Source organism: Balaenoptera ricei, chromosome X, assembly GCF_028023285.1.
Source record: "Balaenoptera ricei isolate mBalRic1 chromosome X, mBalRic1.hap2, whole genome shotgun sequence".
Lineage (NCBI taxonomy): Eukaryota > Metazoa > Chordata > Mammalia > Artiodactyla > Balaenopteridae > Balaenoptera > Balaenoptera ricei.
In genome coordinates this window covers 132552559-132576084 of record NC_082660.1, presented here as the reverse complement: position 1 = coordinate 132576084, position 23526 = coordinate 132552559, and the positions used below count along the sequence as shown (strand labels likewise).

The window sequence follows — 23526 nt, the reverse complement described above, 5'->3', positions numbered from 1 at the left end:
CAGTATGTCTCTCCATTTATTTATGTCTTCTTTGATTTTGCTCATAAGCATATTGTAATTTTCAGCCTGCAGGTCCTGTACATGTTTTTCAAGTGTACAGCTAAGTATTTCATTTTCTTTGGAACAATTTAAAATGGTTATGTGTTTTAATTTTAGATTCCGTATGTTCATTGCTATTATATGATTGATTTTGATATTTGTTGCTCCTATATTGTGAGACCTTGCTGAAGTCACTTACTGATTCTAGGAATCGTTTTTTGTAGGTTCCTTGGAATTTTCTATGTAGATGATCATGTCATCGGCAAATAGGGATAGGTTTATTTCTTCCTTCCCAATCTGTATGTCTTTTATTTCTCGTTGCAATGTTGAACCTCCCACGCTATGTTAAATAAGAGTGGTGAGAACAATGGCCTTGGCCTGTTCCGGATCTTCAGGAGAGAGTGTTCAGTCTTTCACCATTAAGTCTGACAAGAGCTATGGGTGTTTTCTAGATGCTCTCTATGAAGTTGAGGTACTTCCCTCTATTCCTAATTTGCTGAATTTTTTTCATAAATGGGTATTGGATTTTCCATGTTGATAAGATTACAGGCAGACCTCGTTTTATTGCGCTTCACTTTATTGCACTTTGCAGATATTGCGTTTTTACAAATTGAAGTTTTATGGTGACGCTGCGTTGAGCCAGTCTATCGGTGCCATTTTTCCAACAGCATTTGCTTACTTCGTGTCTCTGTGTCACATGTTGGTAATTCAAAGCTATTTGAAACTTTTTCATTATTATTATATTTGCTGCAGTCTGTGATAAGTGACCTTTGATGTTCCTGTTGCAAAAAGATTACTACTCCCTGAAGGCTCAGATTATGGATAGCATTTTTTAGTAATAAAATATTTTTTAATTAAGGTACATACATTTTTTTGGGACATAATGCTGTTACACTTCAATAGACTACAGTATAGTATAAACATAATTTTATGTGCACTGGGAAACCAAAAAAAAATCATGTGACTTGCTTTATTAATATTCACTTTATTGCAGTGGTCTGGAACTATCCCCACAATATCTCCGAGGTATGCCTGTATATGATTTTTTCTTCTTTAGGCTGCTGATATTGTAGGGCACATTGTTTTTCAAATGTTGATCCAGCCTTGCATAACTAGAACAAGTCCCATTTGTTCATGATGTATAATTCTTTCTATACATTCTGTTTAGTTTGCTAATATTTTGTTGAGGATTTTATATATTAGTTCATGAGAGAGATTGGGCTGTAGTTTTTTTCTTAATACAGTCTTTTTCTGTGTTTATTATCAGGTTAATGCTGGCCTCATAAAATAAGTTGGGAAATATCCCTCCTCTTTATTTTCTGGAAGAGGTTTTATAAAATTGGTGTTAATTCCTCTTTAAATGCTTGGTAAAATTTACCAGTGAAACCATCAAAAAGCCTGGAAATTTCTTTTTTTAGGAGCTTTTAAATTAAAAATTCTGTTTCATTAATGGTTATAGAAATATTCAGATTGTGTTTTCATCTAGGTTGAATTACTTTTTTTATTGTGGTAAACATACTAACATAGAATTTACCATTTTAACCATTTTAAATGTACAGTTCATCGGCATTAAGTACATTCCCAGTGTTGTACAACCATCACCACTATCCATTTCCAGAACTTTCTCCTCATCCCAAACAGAAACTCTGTACCCAATAAACAGTAACTCCTCATTTTCCTCTACCCTGAACCCCTGCTAACCTCTGTTCTACTTTCTGTCTCTAAGAATTTTCCCATTCTAGGTACCTCAAATAAGTGGAATCATACAAGATATGTCCTTTTGTGTATGGCTTATTTCACTTAGCATAATGTTTTCAAAGTTTATCCATGTTGTTGCATGTATCAGAATTTCATTCCTTTATAAGGCTGAGTAATATTCCATTGTGTGTATATACCATATTTTATCTGTTTATAAATTGGCAGACGTTTGAGTTGTTTCTACCTTTTGTCTGTTGTGAATAGTGCTGTATTGAACATTGTGCAGGTATCCGTTTGAGTTCCTGCTTTCAGTCCTTTTGGGCTTATACCTAGAGGTGGAATCGAAGGATCATATAGTAATTCTACGTTTAAATTTTTGAGTAATCACCAAAGTGTTTTCCACAGCAGCTGCACCATTTTATACATTCCCACCAGCAACATACCAGGGTTCCAATTTCTCCACATCCTCACCAACATTTGTTATTTTTCATTTTTCTTTTGATAATAGCCATCCTAATGAGTGTGAAGTGGTATCTCCTCGTGGATTTGATTTGTATTTCCCTAATGACCAATGACTTTGAGCATTTTTCATGAGCTTATTGACAATTTGTATATCTTCTTTGAAGATATGTGTATTCAAGTTCTTTGCCCATCTTTAAATCTCATTTTTTAAATTGTTGTAGGAGTCCTTTATATAGTCTGGATTTTAATCTCTTACTGGATATATGATTTATGAATATATTCTCTCATTCTGAGATTGTTTTTTTATTCTCTTGACAGTGTCCTTTGCACAAAAGGCTTTACTTTTGATGAGGGCCAATTTATCTATTATTCCTTTTGTTGCCTATGCTTTTGGTGTCATATCCAAGAAGTCATTACCAAATCCAATATCATGAAGATTTTCCCCTATGTTTTTTCCTAAGAGTTTTATAGCTTTAGCTCTTATGTTTAAGACTTTGATCCATTTTGAATTAATATTTATATATGGTGTAAGGTAAGGGTCCAACTTCATTCTTTGGCATGTGGATATTCAGTTTCTTGGTACCCTTGTCAAGAATCTATTGACCATAGAGTTATGTCTGGGCTTTCTGTTCTGTTCCATTAGTCTATATGTCTGTTCTTATGCCAGTGCCACACTGTTTTGATTACTGTAGCTTTGTAGTAAGTTTTGAAATCAGGAAAGTGAGTTCTTCTTTTTCAAGATTCTTTTGTCTATTTGGGGTCTCTTGAGACTCCATATGAATTTTAGGATGGGGTTTTCTAAGTCTGCCCAAAAAGCTGTTTTGGATTTTGGTAGAGATTGCACTGAATCTGTAGATCACTTTGGGTAGTATTGTCATCTTAACAATATTAGTCTTACATTACGTGAACACGGGATTGAGTTGAGTTGTGATAGTTTGTGGGTTTTGAGGAATTGGTCCATTTCTTCTCAGTTGTCAAATACATAAAGTTGTTCATAGCGTTTTCTTATTATCCTTTTAATAGTGCAGAATCTATAATGATATCTGCTGTTTCATTCCTTATATTAGTATTTTGGGGTTTTTTCCTTCAATTATATTTGTTAGTAAGGCTAGAGGTGTATCAATTTTACTGACTTTTTCAAAGAACAAGCCGTTTGGTTGATCTATTTTACTTTCCTATTTTCAATTTCATTGATTTCTGCTCTTACATTATTTCCTTCTGTCTTCTTGCTTTGGATTTGTTTTTCTAGTATCTAGCTCTTCATTTTCTAGGTATCTTGGGTTAGGAACTTGGATTATTGATTTGAGACCTTTCTTTGTTTCTAATTTAAGCATTTAGTGCTACAAACTTCCCTCTCAGCATTACTTTAGCTACATCTCCCATATTTTGATATGCTGTATTTTCATTTTCATTAGGGCTATTTATTCTTAAAATTTCATTTTGAGACTTTCTCATTGACCCTTGTTTTATTTAGAAGTGTGTTGTTTATTTCCAAGTGTTTAGAGATTTTCTTGTTTTCTCTTATTTGTTTTTGGTTTGGTTGTTTCTAGTTTGATTCCATTATAGTCAGAGATACCACTCTCTATTGCTTCAATACTTTTAAATTTGTTGAGGTTTGCTTTCTGGTTGAGGGTGTGATCTGTTGGTGAATATTCCATGGGTGCTTAAACAGTTACTTACTCTGCTGCGATTGGGTAGTGTCCATTATGCCAGTTACATCCTGTTAGTTGATTGTGTTGTTTAGTTCTTCTATATTCTTGCTGGTTTTCATTCTAGTAGTTCTGTCAGTTGCTGAGAGTAGAGTATTGATGTCCCCAACTATACTTGTGGATTTGTTTATTTCTCTTTTCAGCTCTGTGAGTTTTAGCTTCATGTGTTTTGAGACTCTGTTGTTTGGTGCATACACATTTACGATTGTTATGTGTTCTTGGTGGATTGATCCTTTATCATTATGTGGCATCCCCCTTTATTGCTAGTGAGAACTGGCAGGTCATGTCTTACTGTGTTTTTAACACTCTTTCCAGAAGATTCAGACTTGTAATTCTTTGATCCATAGACAACCCCAAGGCTCTATCCAAAAAAGATAGGTAATGCATTGTAAATTACCTGGGCAGTTTGAGGATTATGTTATTGATCTGTAAAAGTCATTGAGGTTTTTTTCCCCAAAAACATTGCTGTTTCTATTCTAAGTGCTTACTGTACACAGTACTGTCTATGCCTTTCCCTTCCCTTAAATTTCCTGTCCCTCTGCTACCTCCAATTATAGGAACAGTTATGGGAGTCTTGAAGTTCAAGAAAAACTATTGGAGAACTCATGTGTGGCATGCTACGTAATTGATGTGCAAGAAGTCCACAATTTTAAAGGAATATGGTTGAGCTGAAAGACCTAGTATTAACAACAGTAACCACACTTATATAAAATATTTTGTTGGTGTTGTAACCACTTTCAGTTTATGAGACACTCCCATACTCTACTGGGAACATAACATCACTTCATCCCTGGGCAGTATTATCTGTGATTACGGTGCCAGGTTGAGAGTGGTGACAACCAAGGCTTGGAGCTCTCAGGGGTTGTGCTCAAGCTCTGGAACCCCCTGAAGCATGTGGTCATCTCCTGTCGATCTGGGCTCAAGTCCCAGCTCCACTAATCACCAGATCAAATGTGGGATCATGTCCACCTCACCACCCATCCTGTGAAGAAAAGCAAGCAGAACTCGTCTCATGTAAACCTTCTTACATCTCTTTGTCGTCCTCAAGGTGATTCTTCAGAGGCATAAGAGGGACCTCAAGGACCAGGACAGGAGTGCTGTACTCATGCTGTGACTTCCCTGAGCCGTGCAGTGGCTGCTGTGTGTTGTTACTAATGGTGCTCCCCTTGCTGTCCCCCTTCCCCCTTTTAGAGAGATGGGACCATGTCACCACCACAACCAGGAGACCGGGAGCGACCAGAGCTCCAGCAAAGCCTGCAGGTAACACGGCTGTTCGGAGGAGGGCACTAAGGAAGACTCCGTGGAGCTCTCTGGGGCCATGTCCAAATGAGCTACCTGTAATTTAACCAACTGACTTTGTCTTTTATGTTTTAGGGCCCCCTGAAGAAAAAGAATTTGACTTGGCCGATGCCTTGGATGATCGAAATGATCAAGATCATGGCCACAGGAAGCCGAATGCAGGAGGAGGAGGTAAGTCATAGCTGGTTGAAGGCACAGGCCAGTGCTGTAGCTTCCTGGTCAGGGTGTAGCTCATTAACTACAACAGCCCACAGAGCCACTCCTGGCCTGGCAGAGCTGGGGGCACTTCAAGGCCCAGGAGAACCCTACAACAGTGGTTCTCAAGCGTTTTGGTCTCAGGACTCCCCAAATTATTGAGAATCTCTACTGAGATGTGGGTCACATCTATTGATATTTATCATCTTCGAATTCTAAAACTGGAAAAAAATTTAAATGAACAACAGTAAACAAACACATGTTAATAACATAAATAGCATATTTTATGAGAAATAACTATGGCAAGATAAAGACAATTTAGTGAGAAAAGTGGTATCATTGTACATTTTTGCAAATTTCTATAATGTCTATCTTAGTAGGAAAGCTAGGGGTCTTCCCTGGCGGTCCAGTGGTTAAGACTCCGCACTTCCTGGCTGGGGAACTAAGATCCCGCATGCTGTGGTGCGGCCAAAAAAAGAAGAGCTAGACTCTCACATCTCCATCTCCTTCTGGGCTCAAGTTGTGATATGTTGTTACAGTTGATGTATATGAAGGAGATCTGGCCTTATAAGAGATACGCCATTGAAAAGGGGAAGAATATTTTAATAGACTTTTCAGATCATTGATTCACATCATTTTTCTTTGGTAAGACACCCAAACTCGACCACTGGTTGTTTCTTATAGGTTAAGTGCAGTGTAGAATGTGAAACCATATCAACAAATTTTCCATAGTTGATTTCATTAAACTCCCCAGGGATTCTCATGTACTTTTTAGTGGAACTTTTACCCATTCGTGGTTTTGTGCATTACGCAGTGGTCATTTGGAAAATATTGATGTTCTTAAGTCTTTTGACCTTCCAAATAATGCCATATTTCATTATGCAGTGCCCCAAATTCACATTTGTTAATATCACCATCTCATTAGAAAAAGTCTTTAAGTATTGGAAAGTTGTTAAGCTCGCAGTGGTAGATATAGATTTTCCAAAATTCTCTTTTTTGTTTGAAATATTATCACTGGCAACAAGTACTGCCAGTGGTTTTCTTTAAAGTGACAGCCCCATTTCATTCATTTTCAAGAAAACATCTGCCAAATCCTCAAGCTGCCATAACCATAGTTAGCCCATTATTCTTTCTTTCTAGTAAAAGTAGTCTTTCATGGCAGAAAGCAGCTAATACAAAGCAGAATTGAAACAGTCACACATGTGCTTTTTTGAGTCAACTATAGGACTTTGGAGTGGAACAGAAATGCTGTAAGCGTGCTTCCCATTTCATCACAGAATATTAAAAGATGTGTACTCAATGGTTGAGCTATAATAAAATTAATTTTTTGGTTTCCTTGTATTAGTTTTCTGTTGCCACCATAACAAATGATCACAAGCTGTTTCTTTTGGTGAGGAGTTCAGGAATGGCTCCGCTGAGTTTTTCTCTTCAGAACCTCATACACCTTCAGTCACAGTGTCATCCAGGTCTGGGGTCTCAGCTGAGGTTGGGTTGTCTTCCAAGCTCGTGTGCTCATTGGCAGAGAACCGTTTCCTTGCAGTTCTAGAGCCAAGTGGCTGCTTGCTTCTTTAAGACCACCAGGAGATAGTGGGAAGCAACCACATAGCACAGGGAGATCAGCTCTGTGCTTTGTGACCACCTAAAAGGGTGGGATAGGGAGGGTGGGAGGGAGGGAGATGCAAGAGGGAGGAGATATGGGAACATATGTATATGTATAACTGATTCACTTGGTTATAAAGCAGAAACTAACACACCATTGTAAAGCAATTATACTCCAATAAAGATGTTAAAAAAAAAAAAGAAAGAAAGACCACCAGGAGGAAAACAGAGACTAGATGGAAGGGGAGAGAAGGGAGGTGGGGGGAGGGGGAGGGGGAGTAGAGAAGAGTGGGGAGGGGGAGAGGAAGGCTAAGTCTGTTGCTTCTAGTGTTTGAGCTCAGGAGGGCCTCAACCCTGTTTTAAAGGGCTCACTTGATTAAGTTCAGGCTCACCCAGGAAAATCTGCCTTTTGATTAATGCCAAGTCAAACTGATGTGGTAACCTAATTACATCTGCAAAGTCCGTTCACCTCGGCATGTAATATAACCTAATCACGGGTTGATAGCCATCCTATGCATGGTTCCACTCGCACCCAGTCATGGGATGCTGGGGTGTGTACACTGGTGGGCGGGAATCTTGGGGGCCCCTTTAGAGTTTTGCCTGCGCATTCATCAGGGATACTCTTAAGTGGCAGTCACTTTCTGGGGATGTTGGACAACATTAAGTAACAAATTTCTTGTCTCTGAACAATGTGTTTGACATTGAGATGTGTGTTTCGTTTTCTCCAGGTTTTTCAGACAAGGATCTTGAAGACCTATTAGGGGGTGGTGAATACAAACCTGACAAGGGTAAAGGTAGGAGCACCGATTTGTCCAGATGCCTTATTCTCGTTAAAGACAGGATTATACAGCAGCCAGGTTGATTGGAGCTGTTCTTACTCAGACTCTGGGAAATCAAAGGTAGTTAGTTCCTAGACATCCCTGCTTGCAGTTTGGGGTTGACTTGGAATGATACAGAGACTGTGCAGCTCAAGGGGGGCATTTATGAGCCAGTTTGGAAAAGCCACACATTTTCCCTGATGTTCCTTAAGCCAAGGTGCTGCATGGGTTAATGTGTCCATACTAGCACAAGCTGTTTGCCAAGGCAGCACCAGTTACAGTAACTGAAGGTCAGAGGACTCATTGGGAACAGCCTTCCCAACCTGGGGGGCCTGTCACTCTTGGGATGGGGGGAGCAAAACTCATCATGACAAGAACTTTTTTAAGACACCCGTAGCGAGTCAGATATCTTTTTTAAATATCTTTTTATTTTGCAATAGTTTGAGTCACAAGAAGTTGTAAAAATAAATTGTTCAGGAAAATTCCTGTGTACCCTTCACCCAGCTTCCCCTGATATCTTAACAAAACTATAGTTACATTGTCAAAACCAGAAAGCTGACACTGGTACAATATTGTTATTAAGTCACATACAGACCTTATTCAGATTTCATCAGATTTTGCATGCACTTGTGTGTGTGTGTGTGTGTGTACACATGGACACATGCACTCGTGGGTCTGGGTCGATGAAATTGTATCAGATGTGTCAGCCCTTCATAGTCACACCCTCCCCCAAGGCCAGGTAGTTTTAGTTCCCCCGCAAATCACCCAAAGATTTAAACCTTTTATCTTAATATGTTGGCAAGATCTGATCCTAGTATGGAGACAATGTTAGCCAGACTTGATGTGGCAAAATAAGTTAAGGTTGTAATTTGTGGTTGGTACTTGTGGTTGTAACCTGTTCTGATGGTATGTTGTGATTATAACTTTAGTTCTGGTGGTAAGTTTTTATGATTGTAACTATTGTGATGGTAACCTGTTGTGATGCTAAGTTGTGGGTATAGCATTTTGTGGTGATTCCCTGTTGTGGTTGTGATTTGTGGTTATGAGTGTAACAACAAGTTCTGAGTGTAACATGTCGTGATTGTATCCGGTGTCAGCCTGCTATACTCCCCACAATCTAGGCTGTGGCACTAGCATCTGCTGCTTTCTTGTAGGAATTGTGTGCCTTTCGTATGGGAACAGTGTTGTCTTCTGATCAAAGGATACTGTAGTCAAATCTGTCCTTCAAACCACCTTTCCAAACAGTGTCATTTTGAGTAAAAAGCTCCAAAAACCTCTAAATGAAACTCACAGGTGTCAGGAGAACATGGAACATTTAAAGGGCAAACCCAGCAAATTAGCCAATTACTCCCAGGTGACAAATGGTATTTCCAGATGGTGAGAAGAGAGGGGTTTCCTTATTAAAAGTACATGTTTTAATAAGGAAGAAGTGTTAGGAAATTCTTTAATTAGGCTCATATTTGAATTTCTCTTGTAAAGAATAATCAATTGTTAGCATAAGATATACTCTCTGTCATTATAGGTGTCAGTAAAAGAAAGTAGAGAGTCCTGGCAAAAAATACGAGTGTGAAACTGAAACTCAGGTTATGATAAGCACACGATGAAGTTCTCAGACAGTCTCCTCTATGCAAACGTGCTAATGCCATGTATGAAGATAAAACACCACATTTAAATAAATGATGATCTTCAGCATAAAAACAATCCTAATTAATGCATTTTCTAACTGGGTTTTAGGCACACAGACTCAACTATAGTTTTGGAGTGTATTTCTGAGATAGTATGTTATCTGTTGTATATTTTTTCTCAAGAAAACATTTCTAATGGCCCTGTAGGTGCCCCATATTTTGTCTGTAGGTAGTAGTGACTGTCTCTCGTCAACAGGTCCCGTCAGCCTCCTCCATTCCCTAGCATTTTCACTGACTGAGAAGCTTGAGCCAATCAGTTTCATCTCATCGTCCCCTCTGTGGTCTACACCTTAGTGTATGTAAGCCTCTACTCCCATTCCCCTGGAGTTGCTATTTGGTCCCCAGTCATTTCTTGGTGGTCACAGCCCTCTGTCCCATGTGACCTCTGCAGCATTTTACTTTGATGACCACGTCCTCCTTCACATTCTTTCCTCCTGGGCCCTACCTGGCACTCTCCCACTTTCTTGTTCTCATTCACTTCTTCTTCCTAAACACTGTTGCCTGGTGGGTCTCTTTCCTTGGGCGTCCAGTTCGGTATGTCATTCTCTTCCCCACTGAAAGGGAAGGGTATTAGAAACCAAGATCTGGGTGTTGGGTGTATTCATTAGTGGGATGTTGCTACTTCTAAACCCTTTAAGTGGGCAGAACTAGGAAACAGGAAGTACATGGGTGTATTTTATTAATAAACCGTGTATATATATGTATCTATAATTATTTCTGTATCTATTCATCAGCATCTGTATTAACCTAAACATGAGTTCATACTTAAGCCTTCTGGCAGTAGATTACAGTTGGAGACATATTTTAGTATTCTTTTCTTGCTGATCTTTAACTTCTCTCTCTGACAATGAGAAACCTACCATCCATCAACTGTTTGCTTACTTGCTCAATTCTGGTATTATACGTGTATAGCACAATCATAATTGTTAACCCATACTCCTATGAGATGCAGCTTTACCAACTGCAGTCCAGTGTTTGTTTTTCGTCTTTTGTCTTTACCTTACAGTTTCAGTCAAAATACCGTTTTTTTAAAGTTACTTGCATAGCTCCTTTATTACCCCTCCATTCAGTGCAGTTGTGACATACATTTATAATGCAGATACATTCATTTGTCACAGTCTACATTCCATCCTGGGATCCCCCACCAACCTGGTTGATGTTTTGCTTGCATACATGAAAGGTCACTCCTTGTGGTATACATTTGTATGGGTTTTTACAAATGCATATAGTCATGTGTCCACCACCCGAGTACCATACAGAACAGTCTGTCACCATAAAAGTTCTTCTGTATACCCCTTTGGTACTCAGCCACTCTCTCTTTCCTCAGCCCTAATCCATTCTCTCTTAGTGCAACTACTAATCTGTTTATCATCTCCATAGCGTTTGCCGTTTGCAGAATGTCATATGGTTAGATGTACCACAGTTTGTCCATTCACCTCTTGAAGGACATCTTGGTTGCATTTAGCTTTTGATGATTATAAATAAAGCTGCTATAAATATTTACATACAGGTTTTTGTACAGACATAAGTTTTCAATCCACGTGGGTAAATACCTAGGTATATAATTTCTGGGTCATATGGTAAATCTGTGTTTAGCTTTACAGTAAACTTCCCAGCTGTCTTCTAAAGTGGCTGTACCATTATATTGGGTTGGCCAAAAAGTTCGTTTGAGAAAACCCAACCTCTTACATCTTATGGGAATAGCCGAACGAACTTTTTGGCCAACCCAATACTTTTCCGTGAGCAATGAATGAGAGTTCCAGTTGCTCTACATCCTTATCAGCAATTGATATTGTCAGGGTTTTTAAAAAAAATTTTTTTTGAAGTATATTTGATTTACAGTGTTGTATTAATTTCTGCTGTATAGCAAAGTAACTCAGTTATACATATATATATATATATATATACTTTTCCATTATGGTTTATCTCAGGATATTGAATATAGTTCCCCATGCTACAGCAGTAGGACCTCGTTGTTTATCCATCCTATATATACTAGTTTGCATCTGCTAACCCCCAACTCCCAATCCTTCCCTCCCCCACCCCCCGACCTTGGCAACCACAAGTCTATTCTCTGTGTCTGTGAGTCTGTTTCATAGATCATTTGTGTCATATTTTAGATTGCACATGTAAGTGTTATCATATGGTATTTTTCTTTCTCTGTCTGACTTACTTTGCTTAGTATGATAATCTCTAGGTCCATCCATGTAGCTGCAGATGGCATTATTTCATTCTTTTTATGGCTGAGTAATACTCCATTGTATATATGTACCACAACTTCTTTATCCATTCATCTTTCAGTGAACACTTAGGTTGGTTCCAAGTCTTGGCTTTTGTAAACAGTGCTGCAGTGAACATTGGGGTGCATGTATCTTTTTGAATTGTAGTTTTGTCTGTATATATGCCCAGGAGCGGGATTGCTGGATCATATAGTTCTATTTTTAGTTTTCTGAGGAACCTCCATATTGTTTTCCATAATGGCTGTACCAATTTACATTCCCACCAACAGTGTAAGAGGGTTCTGTCAGGGTTTGTTTTTTGTTTTTTTTTCATTTTAGGCATTCTAATACTTGTGTAGGGGTATCTAATTGTTTTTTCATTGTATTTCCCTAATGGGAAGTGATGTTGAGCATCTTTTTATATTCTTATTTTATACTGTTCTTTGAAGTCTGTTCAGATTTTTTGCCCATGTGAAAAATTCAGTTTGCTTTTATTCTATTTTTAACCTAGATACAAATCCTTTTTCAGGTATATGATTTTAAAAATATTTTTTCCCAGTCTGTGGCTTGTCTCTTCCTTTTCTTCATAGTGTTGTTTATCAAATAATAAAATTTATTCTTTTTATAAATTTTGGTTTATCAATTTTTTTTCTTTTACAGATCATGCTTTGGTGTTTTAAGAACAACTAAGTTCATGAAGATTTTTTCTTATGTCCTCTTCTAAGAGTTTTATTGTTTTAGCTTTTACATTTATGCCTTTGTTCCATCTTTTAGTTCATCTGTATATGGTGTGAAATAGGAGTCCAACTTTATTCTTTTGCATGTGGATATCCAATTGTCCTGGCACCACTTGTTGACAAGATTATCCTTTCCCTACTAAACTGTCTTGGCTCCTTTGGTGAAAATCAGTTGACCACAGATGTAAGAGTTTGTTTCTGGACTCTCAGTTCTGCTCCATTGTTGTCTGTAGCTGGCCTTCAGCCAATACCAGTACTGTCTCTGCTGGGCATGTCCTCAGCTTCGGGGCAACGTGGAGAGTGTATCAAGCCCCCTATGGTTGTCTCACGTCTCTGTTAAATCCCTGGCTAGTTGACTGGTTAGCTCTCCCTGTTCACTTGCCACTGAGACTGCTACATTAACCGACGGTGCTCCAAGTCATGTGGGTCCCGTCTGGCAGCTGCAGTGCAGTTGCTGATTTCCATGGCCTGTCCACCTCTCCCCAGTTAAACTAGCTGCTGAAAGACCTGGGAGAAGGGGAAATGAGAGCAACCCTGGGGGAAAAGGCCTCAGATTCCAGTTGTTCTCACAGGAACTAAATCTGTTTCCTGAAATGGCTGTCTTTGATTGTCCAGGGTTATAGTTGCTTTTTGAGAAGAGGGTTTGTTGACCTCCTCAACCCCTCATGCCAGACATCCTCTCCGCTAGTATCTTTTGAATTTGGAATATTCTTTCTCTTTGCCTCCCCTCAAGCCCAGGCCCATATCAGCTACCCTTGGGTCATTACCTTAATCTCTTAACTGGTCTCCTGGCTCCAGCCTGTCCTCCATGCAGCTGCCAGAGAGAATCACCAGGAACATGATCTTGTTAGTCCTCTATTTAAAACTATTGTGTAATAATGAAAAGACAAACAGCCGAATTAAAAAAACGAGCCTAAGAGACACTTCATAAAAGAAGTTATATGAAGATGCTCAAAATCTTTATTGGGGAAATGTGAATGAAAACCATGATGAGTTATCACAACACAGCCACCAGAATGGCTAAAATCAGAAAGACTGACAGATACCGAATGTTAGTGCATAAGTGGAGCAACTGGAATGCTCGTACGCTGTTGGTGTGAATGTAAAGTTTCTTATAAAACTGAACTTAGACCTCCGCAATAACCCAGCAATTTCACTTATTTTTAAGAAAAATGAGAACTTATGTCCAAAAAAGACTTATAACAGAATTCTAAAAGCGACTTTATTTATAATAGCAAAACAACAACAAAAGAAACTGTAAACAGCCTAATTATCAATAGGAGAATGGATAGACAAATTGTGGTATATATTCATACAATGGAATGACTTACTGATACACAGAATAACATGAATAAATGTCAAAAATATTATGCTGAGTGAAAGAAGCCAGTGAAAGAAACAGTACATACTATATGAGCCCAAACATGTGAAGTTCTAATATTTGCAAAACTAATTTCTAATGTTACAAATGAGATCCACGGCTGCTGTGGATTGGGGTGAGAACGGGGATTAATTGGACAGGGACATGAGAGAACTTTCTGGACTGATGTTAATTCTGTATCTCAGTGGGGGTATGGGTTTCACAGGTGTATGCATCTGCGAAAACTTACGAAATGGTACATGTAAGATTAGTATTTTATTATATGTAAATTTTACCTTAAAAAAAGAACCACAAGCAAACATGGAACTCTAGGTTATAATATGTGTACGGGTGAAGCGTACAGATGTCTGAGACTTACTTTGAAATGCATCACAAAAATAAGATTGGATGGCTAGAGGGAAGGATGGACGTATGATAAAGTGAACAGTGTAAACTGTTAATTATAGAATCCAGATGGTGGGTATATGAGTGTTCACTGTACAGTGTTTTCAACTTTTTTGAACGTTTGAACTTTTTCTTAATTGTTGGGAAAAATTTTTTAAGCCAAAACAACAACAACAAAAAGTCTCTTTAATGGCTCCCTAATGCCTATAAGATAAGTTCAAGCCCCTTATCCTGCTGACATATCTTTCTGCCCTAGACCGTCAACTTCATTTCGCCTCCAAACATGTGAACGAGCTGGTCTGTGCCTATCTTTGTGCCTTCACATGCTGTTCCTCTGTTTAAATGCCTTTCTTCCACCAGATGAATTCCCACTCATGTCCAGCAAATGCCCAGCCACTGATCCCTTAAGGGACACCTCAAAGATCCCCTCCTCTCTGGAGGCTCCTCCCCTCTGTGGCCCTGTGGCCCTGTGGCACAGCACCCATCTCGTGCCTTTGGTTCTCGTAGAACTTCTGTCATCCTGCTGGTACAGCATAGCCCGTATCATTACTGAGTCACACCGAGTCACGTGTAGCTTTTTCACTCCTGCTAGATTGGGCTTCCTGAAGGCAGGCACCTTTTTCCTTGTGTATCCCTGGCACCCCCAATAAAAGTTTCCTGAAATGAAGGGGACCAGGACAGACCAAAAACCTGGCTTTGCTCTCTACCCTCCCGCCCACGCTTTCCCATGAAGAGAAGAGTGACACATTTGATTGGCTAGGCTGACGACCTTCTGGGCCACATGAGTGATGGCATCGTGGCATGAAATGCTTTCTTTTGGACCCCAAAGGGAGCGATGAGGGAGGCCGTGCCCCCTCATGTAACTGGGCGGTAAGTGTGCACTCTTACGGGAGGTGAGCTCTATAAATCTGATCTGTGAACCCAGCTCTCCCCCAGGTGGTTGTGTGAGGGGCAGGGGGGGAGCGGAGGAGTACTCGGAAGCCCCGTTCATGAAGCGAACGCCTTACCTGATCTTCCTCTGGCTCCTGGTGTCTGTCCTCAGTTGGGAAAGAGCATGGAGGGGAGCAGGGATGTCATTAGCAGAAAATACTGCATCATTGTTTTTAGTCAAAAAAGAAAATTTCATATTAGAACCAGCTTGAGCACTCTTTTTACTCCCAGATGGTAGTTTTTAAGGCCAAAGCATGTAGTTCTTAAAACCAGAGGCAAGAGCCAAAACCCACACCTCTAAAGAGATGTAGACGTTCTCCTCCAGGTGTGTGCAGGTGTCCCCACGTGTGAAGCGGGAACCCATCACCTTTACTTCCCAGGGTTAAATGAGAAGCTGTTTTTGGCGGTGGTCAGTTAACTGACTGTAGCTTCCAGTGCCCTTTCCCTCCAGCTGCAGCCTTCCGGGGCCCAGGAGCCTCGGTCCTGGATTGACTTCCAGGGCTTTGCACAGATGGCTTCCTCTGCTCTCCCCTCTTGTCTCGCGGGTGCCTGGACAGACTCGGCAGACTGCTTCCTGCCTTTGAATTTTCATTCCATGTGTTTCTCTTCTAATACCACGCATGGGAAGCCTTGCTGAGGCCTCTGCTTGCTCCCCACCTGGAACGTCCGGTCTTCTAGAGTCTTCCAGGCCCCCAGGGTTCCTGACTGAGTTTAAATTTTTTTTACTGTAGTAAGACATACATAACATTTACCATTTTAATCACTGAAAGTGTACAATTCAGTGGCATTAAGTATGTTCACGATATTGTACAACCATCACCACCATCCATCTCCAGAACCTTCCCAAAGGGAAACTGTACCTATTAAGCAGTTATGCCCCATTCTCCCCTCCCCACAGTCCCTAATAGCCACTAGTCTACCTTCTGCCTCTGTGAATGTCACTACTTTAGGTACCTCATTTAAGTGGAATCGTATAGCATTTGCCCTTTTGTGTCTGGCTTCTTTTACTTGGCATGTATTCAAGGTTCATCCACATTATAGCATGGCTCAGTACTTCATTTCCTCTTACGGCTGAATAATATTCCATTGTATAGATATACCACGTTGTGTTTATCTACTTTCCCTTCCAAGTCTAAAGAAATCGTTCCTCTTCCATTTTTACTGTATTTACAGTCACTGACTCGAAATATCTGGGCCCTGTCATGGTCCCTTCCAAGCCATTAAGTTGATCTCATGCAACAGGGAATTGGGTCTCAGTGGGAACATAATCATGGCAAAAGAGCTTAAGTGGAAGGGCTTACCCCAGAAACATTGCCTTCTATTGGGAGCTGAAAAAAGTTAGGGACTTGCCCCCAGACAGCCCTTTCCATGTCTCTCTATGGACCCATTTCTGTATTTTTTTCAGCTTTCATAACATGAAGAAATAGGATGTTTCAGATGTGAAGAACAGCTCTCTGGTTCTAGTGTTCTAGAATGTGAAAAAACCCACGTGCTCCCTCAGAGCCCCTGCCCCCAACACACATGCACGTGCACGTACACAGACACACGCACGCATGCACGCACGAGCGCAGCACGAACACAGGGCTTTTCTCTGGGATAACTTCTGGTGTCTTGGGAGCTTGCCATAGGTAGGTGGGGTGTACAGCTCAGTGTTGGGTTGGGGCACCTGTCACGTTATCTAGAGGGTAGGGTGACCGTTCTCTTCCCTGAGGTGGGGGACGGAGGAGATCTGGACCTTGGAGACTTTCTGGAACAGTGAGGAATGGCATCCCCAGTGGTTAGCCGAGGGAGCCATGTTCTGGCTGACTCTTTTCAGTTCGATTTGACTTCGTAACCATGGGTCATTTGAAGCAAGTGTTTGTCCCTCTTTGTTTATTCATTTTTCAGTTTTTTAAAATTTTACTTTGCATTTCTGCTGCCACTTTTTTAATAATGAAGATAATTTTTAAAAAAATCTAAAACTCCTAGCTGTGGCTGCTGGAAGTCTAGCATACTTACAAAGGTCCTGAAACACTTGAACGTCCCCCCTCGGCCGTTCTAGCTGTTATCTACCACTGTCACGTGGCTCTCCGTGCCCGTAGGAAATCAGACGTGTCAGGCACTGGCTGTGAGCCTGGAATTGCACTGTTGTCAGTGAGGGACACGTCGGTGCATTGCATCCCTGTCTGACAGGCATGCGGCTGTTGCGACTCAAGATTGATATGTCTGTATGTATCAATATGTGTGTATTGTTCTTTTATGTTGGAAGATGCTGAGGTAACATTTCTGTTGACAACAGGGTAATGCCTCCTGTTCTACAGTGTTCTCTGTAGCTACAGTGGTCACTATAGCTATAGGAGCCCTTATAGCTATGGTGGTCACTATAGCTATGGGGTCCCTTGAGCTATGGTGGCAGTCCCTACAGCTATGGCAGTCACTATCGCTATGACAGTGGTCCCTAGAGCTCTGGCATTCCATAACTATCTACATGTATAGGTGTCTATACTCAAAGCAAATTGTAATCTGAGATATGCTGTACCGGGGAACTTCTAGTACAATAGAAGGTGACTCTAGACTCTTTGGTATGTAGTTGTGATGTATAATTGTGAACTCAGAAGGCAGGTGAGGATACAAAACATATTGTCCATGAAAATGAAGGTCCTGCCAGTGACCTGTGAAATAACCTCTTTGAACTATTTCTCCAGTTATGGGGAAGTAGATGTAGATAAATTTGCATGTGGCTTGCATATTTTAAACATTCTTTGAAAAATTCTATGAAAAATAGTTGTTTATTGTTTTACCACCTAGGGAGAATCACTAGTAATAATTGGGAGTATATGCTCACAGTACTTTTTCTATGCATAAAGTATATATTCGTAAATATTTTTACAAAAATGGGATCGTGTTGCCTTTTTAAAACCAGTATTTTAAATTCAATAATACCCTGAATATCTTTTTCTGTATTAGGGAGTCCTTTAAAAAATCATGTCAACCACTGCATAATATTGTGTTTCACTGTGACTTCTTTAACCAGGGCCTATATTTGTACAGAGAGGGTTTTTCCTCCAGCTTTTTACTACTGTACACAGCGCTGGGATGAACTTCCTCATCGCCAAATGTATGAAACCTTAATTGTCTGTCAGACAAATTCCTAGAACTTGAACTGCTGAGTCACAGGAGGTGTACATTTTTAAAGATGCAGCTCTTCGAGTGTACTGCCACATGGCATTCCATTACAATTGTACCAGCTGCCATTTCCACCACTAGGAAGGAAACAGCTGCCTGTCTGCTCATATACTCAACCTTCACTGGGTATTTTAGTTTTGTACTCTTCGCAGATTTGATCGGTACAAAATGCTATCCTGTTTAAATTTTCCATTTCTTTGCATCCAAGAAGTGAAACACTTTTCACCTCTGTCTTATTAGACGCTCTTAATACATTGTGTGAATTACCTATTCATGCCCATTGTCCCATTTTCTACTCATTTATGTGTAAGGGCTCCTTTTACATTAGGGATTATTAATCTCTTTTCATACCTTCCAAAGACATTTTATTTACCCATTCATCAATTGATGAACCTTTAGGTGGTTTCCACTTTTTGGCTTTTACGACTAATGCTGCAATGAAATCAGTGTACCAGTTTTTGTGTGGTCAGGTGTTTTCAATTCTCTTGGGTATATATATATATATATATATATATCTATATATATATATCTATATATCTATCTATCTATCTAGAAGTGGAATTGTTCAGTCTTGTGGAAACTCTGTGTGTTTACCTTTGAGAGTAACCACCAACCTGTCTTCCATAGCAGCTGTAGCATTTTACATTCTCATCAGCATTGTCTGAAAGATCCAATTTCTTCACATCCTCACTAACAGCTATTTACCTTTTTTTGGATTCTAGCCATCTTAATGCGTGTGAAGTGGTATCTCATCGTGGGTTTGATTTGCATTTCCCTGGTGACTAATGATGCTGAGCTCTTTTCGTGTGCTTATTGGCCATTTGTATATCTCTCTGGAGAAATGTCTTCCTATCCTTTGTCCATTTTAAAATTGAATTATTTGCCTTTTTATTGAGTAGTAGAAGTTCTTTATTCTCAATATTCATCCCTTGTCAGATATAGAATTTGCCAATGTTTTCTTCCATTCTGTGGGCTGTCTTTCTACTTTCTTGATGATGTCCTATGAAGCACAAAGGTTTTTAATTTTGACAGAGTCCGATTTATCCATTTTTCCCTTTCCTATCTTGTGCTTTTAGTACGGAAGTTTTGACTTTTGATATAATCTTTTCCATTTCAGGCTCCTGGCTTGAAGGCCAGGTTTAGAAAGTCATTCGTTACCCCAAGACAATATAAATGTTGTCCTACATTTTCTCATAGTGCTTTTATGGCTTCATCCATTTTATATTTATTGGAAACTTACTTCCCTTGGTGGTGTTGGTTTGGATAAATTTGTTATGCCAGTGGGTCATCAGTTGTCCCAATACCACTTTTTGCATGGCATGCATTTCGTAAAGGAACTGGGTTCAGCCTGTGCTCAGGGGAAGTGAATGGAGCTCAGTAGCCAAATAGGGATCAAAACCGTGACATTGGCTTGGCTAACTCCAATGGCAAGCCTTGGTGGCCGACTTTACTTCAGGCTCATGCAACTAGAAGGGATGGAAGGATCTAGAATGAGTGGGGTCTTATTTTCCAATTGTTCTTTAACCTCTTAGTATCTCAGCCCACGTGCCCATCTGAGCAGTGAGTAACCCACAGGATGGGAATCACATTTTTTTTTGAGGAGGGAGTAACATTTATTTGTCATCTTCTTAGAAAAACGCTTTTGTCCAATCACAGATGGTCAGATAGTCAGGGATTCCTAGAGACTGAAGAATTGAGCATTTGAATATTTTTGACAGCCAGGGGGAGCCAGAGCTCTCCAGATGCCCCTGGAGATCAGGGGGCCTTCCTGTTTACATTTCATGTAAACACCCTCGTAGCTCCTGGCCATACAGATTGTGAGGTTCAAGTTGTTGTGAATCCTCATGATCAAGAATTAATCAGGAAAGGGAGACTTGGGAACACTCAGCTTCATTCCAGCTCAAGGTGAACCAAAGAGTGGGTTGAATTGCTCATTCCTATCTGGAAATCTAGTGACACGAACACGTCAGCAGAGGACGCCTGTGAGGGGGCTCGCCGCTACCCTTGACGACAGCCACCTCCGGCGCAGCAGAAGGGACCAGTGATGGGCCAGCGCAGCCGGACTCCAAGTCCTCACAGGTGACCTCGCTGCTCACACGTTAACGCACAGGGTGACTCATGTCCTCCTCTCTGCTCTGCTTCCTCCAACAGCAGTGACTGTGTTTTTGAAAATGCCAGTGTTCCTTGTTTTGTAAATAACCATTCATTTCCAATCATGGATGTCTGTAAAATGCATTTAACTCAAGGACTCAGTCCCAGGTGGGAACATAGCAAACCTCATTTTCTCCCCCAAGACTCTTATTTTTAAAAAAAGACTTTATTTTTTAGAGCAATTTTAGGTTCACAGCAAAATTGAGCACATTGTACGGAGAGTTCCCCGCGCCCCCAGCCTCCCCATTAGCAGCATGCCCCACCGGAGGGGGTACATTTGTTACAATTCATGCACCTACATCCCCCCCCCAGCATACTAGAGCAGTTTCCCCCAAGAACCCTGGGCTCTGGGCACACGGGCTCCCTCCATTAATGAGCATTATGTCCTGAGAAGAAGAGGGCGCCGTGAAGGGAGTGCTCAAGGCTAATTAATGTCCCAAATGGCACCGGTTGCTTGTTAGGGAGCTGCTGTCTGGGCAGGGTGTGTGTGTGTGTGAGAGAGAGTGTCTGTTTCGTTCTATGAAATTTTATCACATGTAGGTTTGTGTGACCACCACTGCAGTCAAGAAAAGAACACTTCTGTCACCACAAGGATCCTTCCCGTTTTCCTCTTTTCATCACAGCCAACTCCCTCCGTCTTCACCCTCCCTAACCCCTGTCAACCACTAATCTGTTCTCCATCTCTGTGATATTTCAGAGCCTTTTGAATTTCAAAATCCTAGATAGGCAATTGTCAGCCTGCATTGGTTTATGTTCCAAGAACAACTCAAACTATAAGCCAAGCCAGAAGTGGATGGCCCTTAAAAAACTCCTGATTATCACTTAGTCCTGTAGCATGTCGTAAGGGCACCACCACCGTATGTGTACCTAAGTTACATGAGCAGAAGCATCTGGATTTGAAGAAAACCAGGTAAAGGGCAAAGGACAGGAGGAAAAGAAATTGAAATATTAACTGTAAATCTCTTTGGGTAGTAGGATGATGAAATATTTTTATGCTAGTTTTTCGTCCTTTTTTAAAACAAAGTTTTACATAACCGTGTTTCTATAATTAGGTAAATGATAAATATATTTTACAGGGGACACTAGATGCGTGGGACCCACGCGGTGCTATCCTTCAGAGTCAGGCTCGCCTGGCGTGGGCTCAGCTCCGCCACCTGCCGGCAGGTCCCCCGCCTGCGCACCTCTGCTCCCTGCGCTATTGTTGGGGATGGTTGCTGGGCGCACCTGCGCCAGCGGACTGCATGTGAAGAGCCAGGATGTAACACGTTCTCAGTGCACAGTCGCTGTCATTTCAAAAATAAAACGTCCCACCTGGGCTTTGGCAGGTGACAGGCATAAGGAAGCAGGTCTTGCTACAGTCAGGGCAGAGCCCACGGGGGCTGTGCTGGCGGGGCCTGGGGCAGAGGTGGACCCGGAAGGCTCAGCCAGTCGGGAAGGGGCTGTCCCTCCCGACCCCGAGCTGGTGGTCACGGAGGACACTGACGGCTTTTGTCCTTTCTGCAGGTGATGGCCAGTACGGCAGCGGGGAAGACTCAGGATCCGGTGAGTTTGAGTCCCGAGGTTTCTGCTGGAAACCACAAACTGGCCCGCTTTCTCTCAGAGCTGGTCTTCCCGACCCTCCCGTGATGGTTCCTGGTAGAGACCCGTCCGTGAGGCCACCAGCAGAGGAATGCAGCCCTTTAAAGGAATTAAGCGTGAAGCTCTGGATCCCAGGGGAGTGGCCCCGGGGGCAGCCCGCTGGCCTGTCTGGGCCTCAGCTGGCGGGGTGGAGGCTGCAGCACCTCCACGGCCACCTTTCAAGCCGCTCAATATGGGAATCCTTACGGCAAACGGGAAGTACTTGGTAGACACATGGGCACACTGTGTCATTTTACGCCCTTCGGTATAAATGGCACAGCCCCGCACACTAGCTTGGGGGTCACGGGCCCTAGAACAAGCTTAGCTCGCTGGCTAGAGGAGAGCCAGGTGCCTGAGCCGATCCCCGTGGCGTTGTGGGCTTGACCCTGCCTCTCTCCATTCCCCAGGCATGTCCGCAGAGACCGGCACCATCGCCGGCGTGGCCAGTGCTCTGGCCATGGCCCTGATCGGCGCTGTCTCCAGCTATATCTCCTACCAGCAGAAGAAGTTCTGCTTCAGCATTCAGCGTAAGTGGACCTGCCCTGCGACCGCCCGTGGCTGCACCCTCCCGCTGCTCGACGTGAACAGAGGGGCCAGGGCTTTGGAGGGGAAGGGGCAGAATCCCGAGCAAGTTAAGATTCAGGAACCTTCCACAGCCTGCCCGAGACACCTCCCCAGCAGATCTCCCCGGGCTGAGGTGGAGGTGGTGCTGCACATTTTAAAACCCTTGGGGACAGACCTCGGCCAAACTGAAGTGTAAAGCGGCCTGGAAGAGAGGACTGGGCTGGGCCCAATGACCTTCATCTTCCAAGGGTGAGCCGTGGGCTTCTCGTAGAACAGGAGAGCCCCTGAATATCCACGTGGCTTCGGACCTCACCCAAGGGGATGTGGGCCCTTCGGAGGCAGAAGGCAGGCGTCCCCGGGACCTCGGAGGTCCTGGCAGCCCTCCCCTCCCTCTCAGATCCCAAGGAGCCGCTGCCCGCTGCCTGGGTGCCCCCGCTCCTCCCCGTGAGCCAGAGAATCATGAATTGTTTTAAAGGAAGAGGAGAGTGTGGTCCCTGCCCCCCCTTACACACCAGCTTCGTAACATAGGCGGCTTTCATTTTCGGCTGTAGCTGTGACTCTATCCGAGGTGTGTGAACTGAATAGTTACAGATGGAATGTGTCTGAGAAGCCCAGCCACGGGACCCCCGTGTCGGGGGAGCCCCGTGGGGATGCCATTGTTGATGGTTTCATAAGCACAGTGTCGATGTGTCGCTGTTTGCCGAGAGTGTCTCTGGTTGAAGACAGGCGATTTTTAGTTCAAGTGAGGGACCCTGACTCAGCCATAGTTTTCCTCTTTCCTGCAGCTCAGGACCATCCCCTGTGAGGCTTCCCCCTCCCTTGCTCTGGGCCTCTGCGCTTAATTCTAGCCTGGACCTGAGCTTCCCAGGAAACG

The 23526-nt window shown here is 42.0% G+C and overlaps 1 protein-coding gene across 4 annotated transcripts in view; it reads left to right on the top strand.

The window, feature by feature from the left end:
* The window catches only part of CD99L2 (CD99 molecule like 2), a 105732-nt gene that overhangs the window by 74287 nt on the left and 7919 nt on the right, over window positions 1-23526 (top strand). For all 4 annotated transcript variants that reach the window (XM_059910831.1, XM_059910829.1, XM_059910828.1 and 1 more), the window contains 5 exons: window positions 5100-5168; window positions 5283-5378; window positions 7730-7795; window positions 21975-22013; window positions 22496-22615. In XM_059910831.1, coding sequence (XP_059766814.1) covers window positions 5100-5168; window positions 5283-5378; window positions 7730-7795; window positions 21975-22013; window positions 22496-22615 — 390 coding nt within the window. The remainder of the gene's footprint in view (window positions 1-5099; window positions 5169-5282; window positions 5379-7729; window positions 7796-21974; window positions 22014-22495; window positions 22616-23526) is intronic.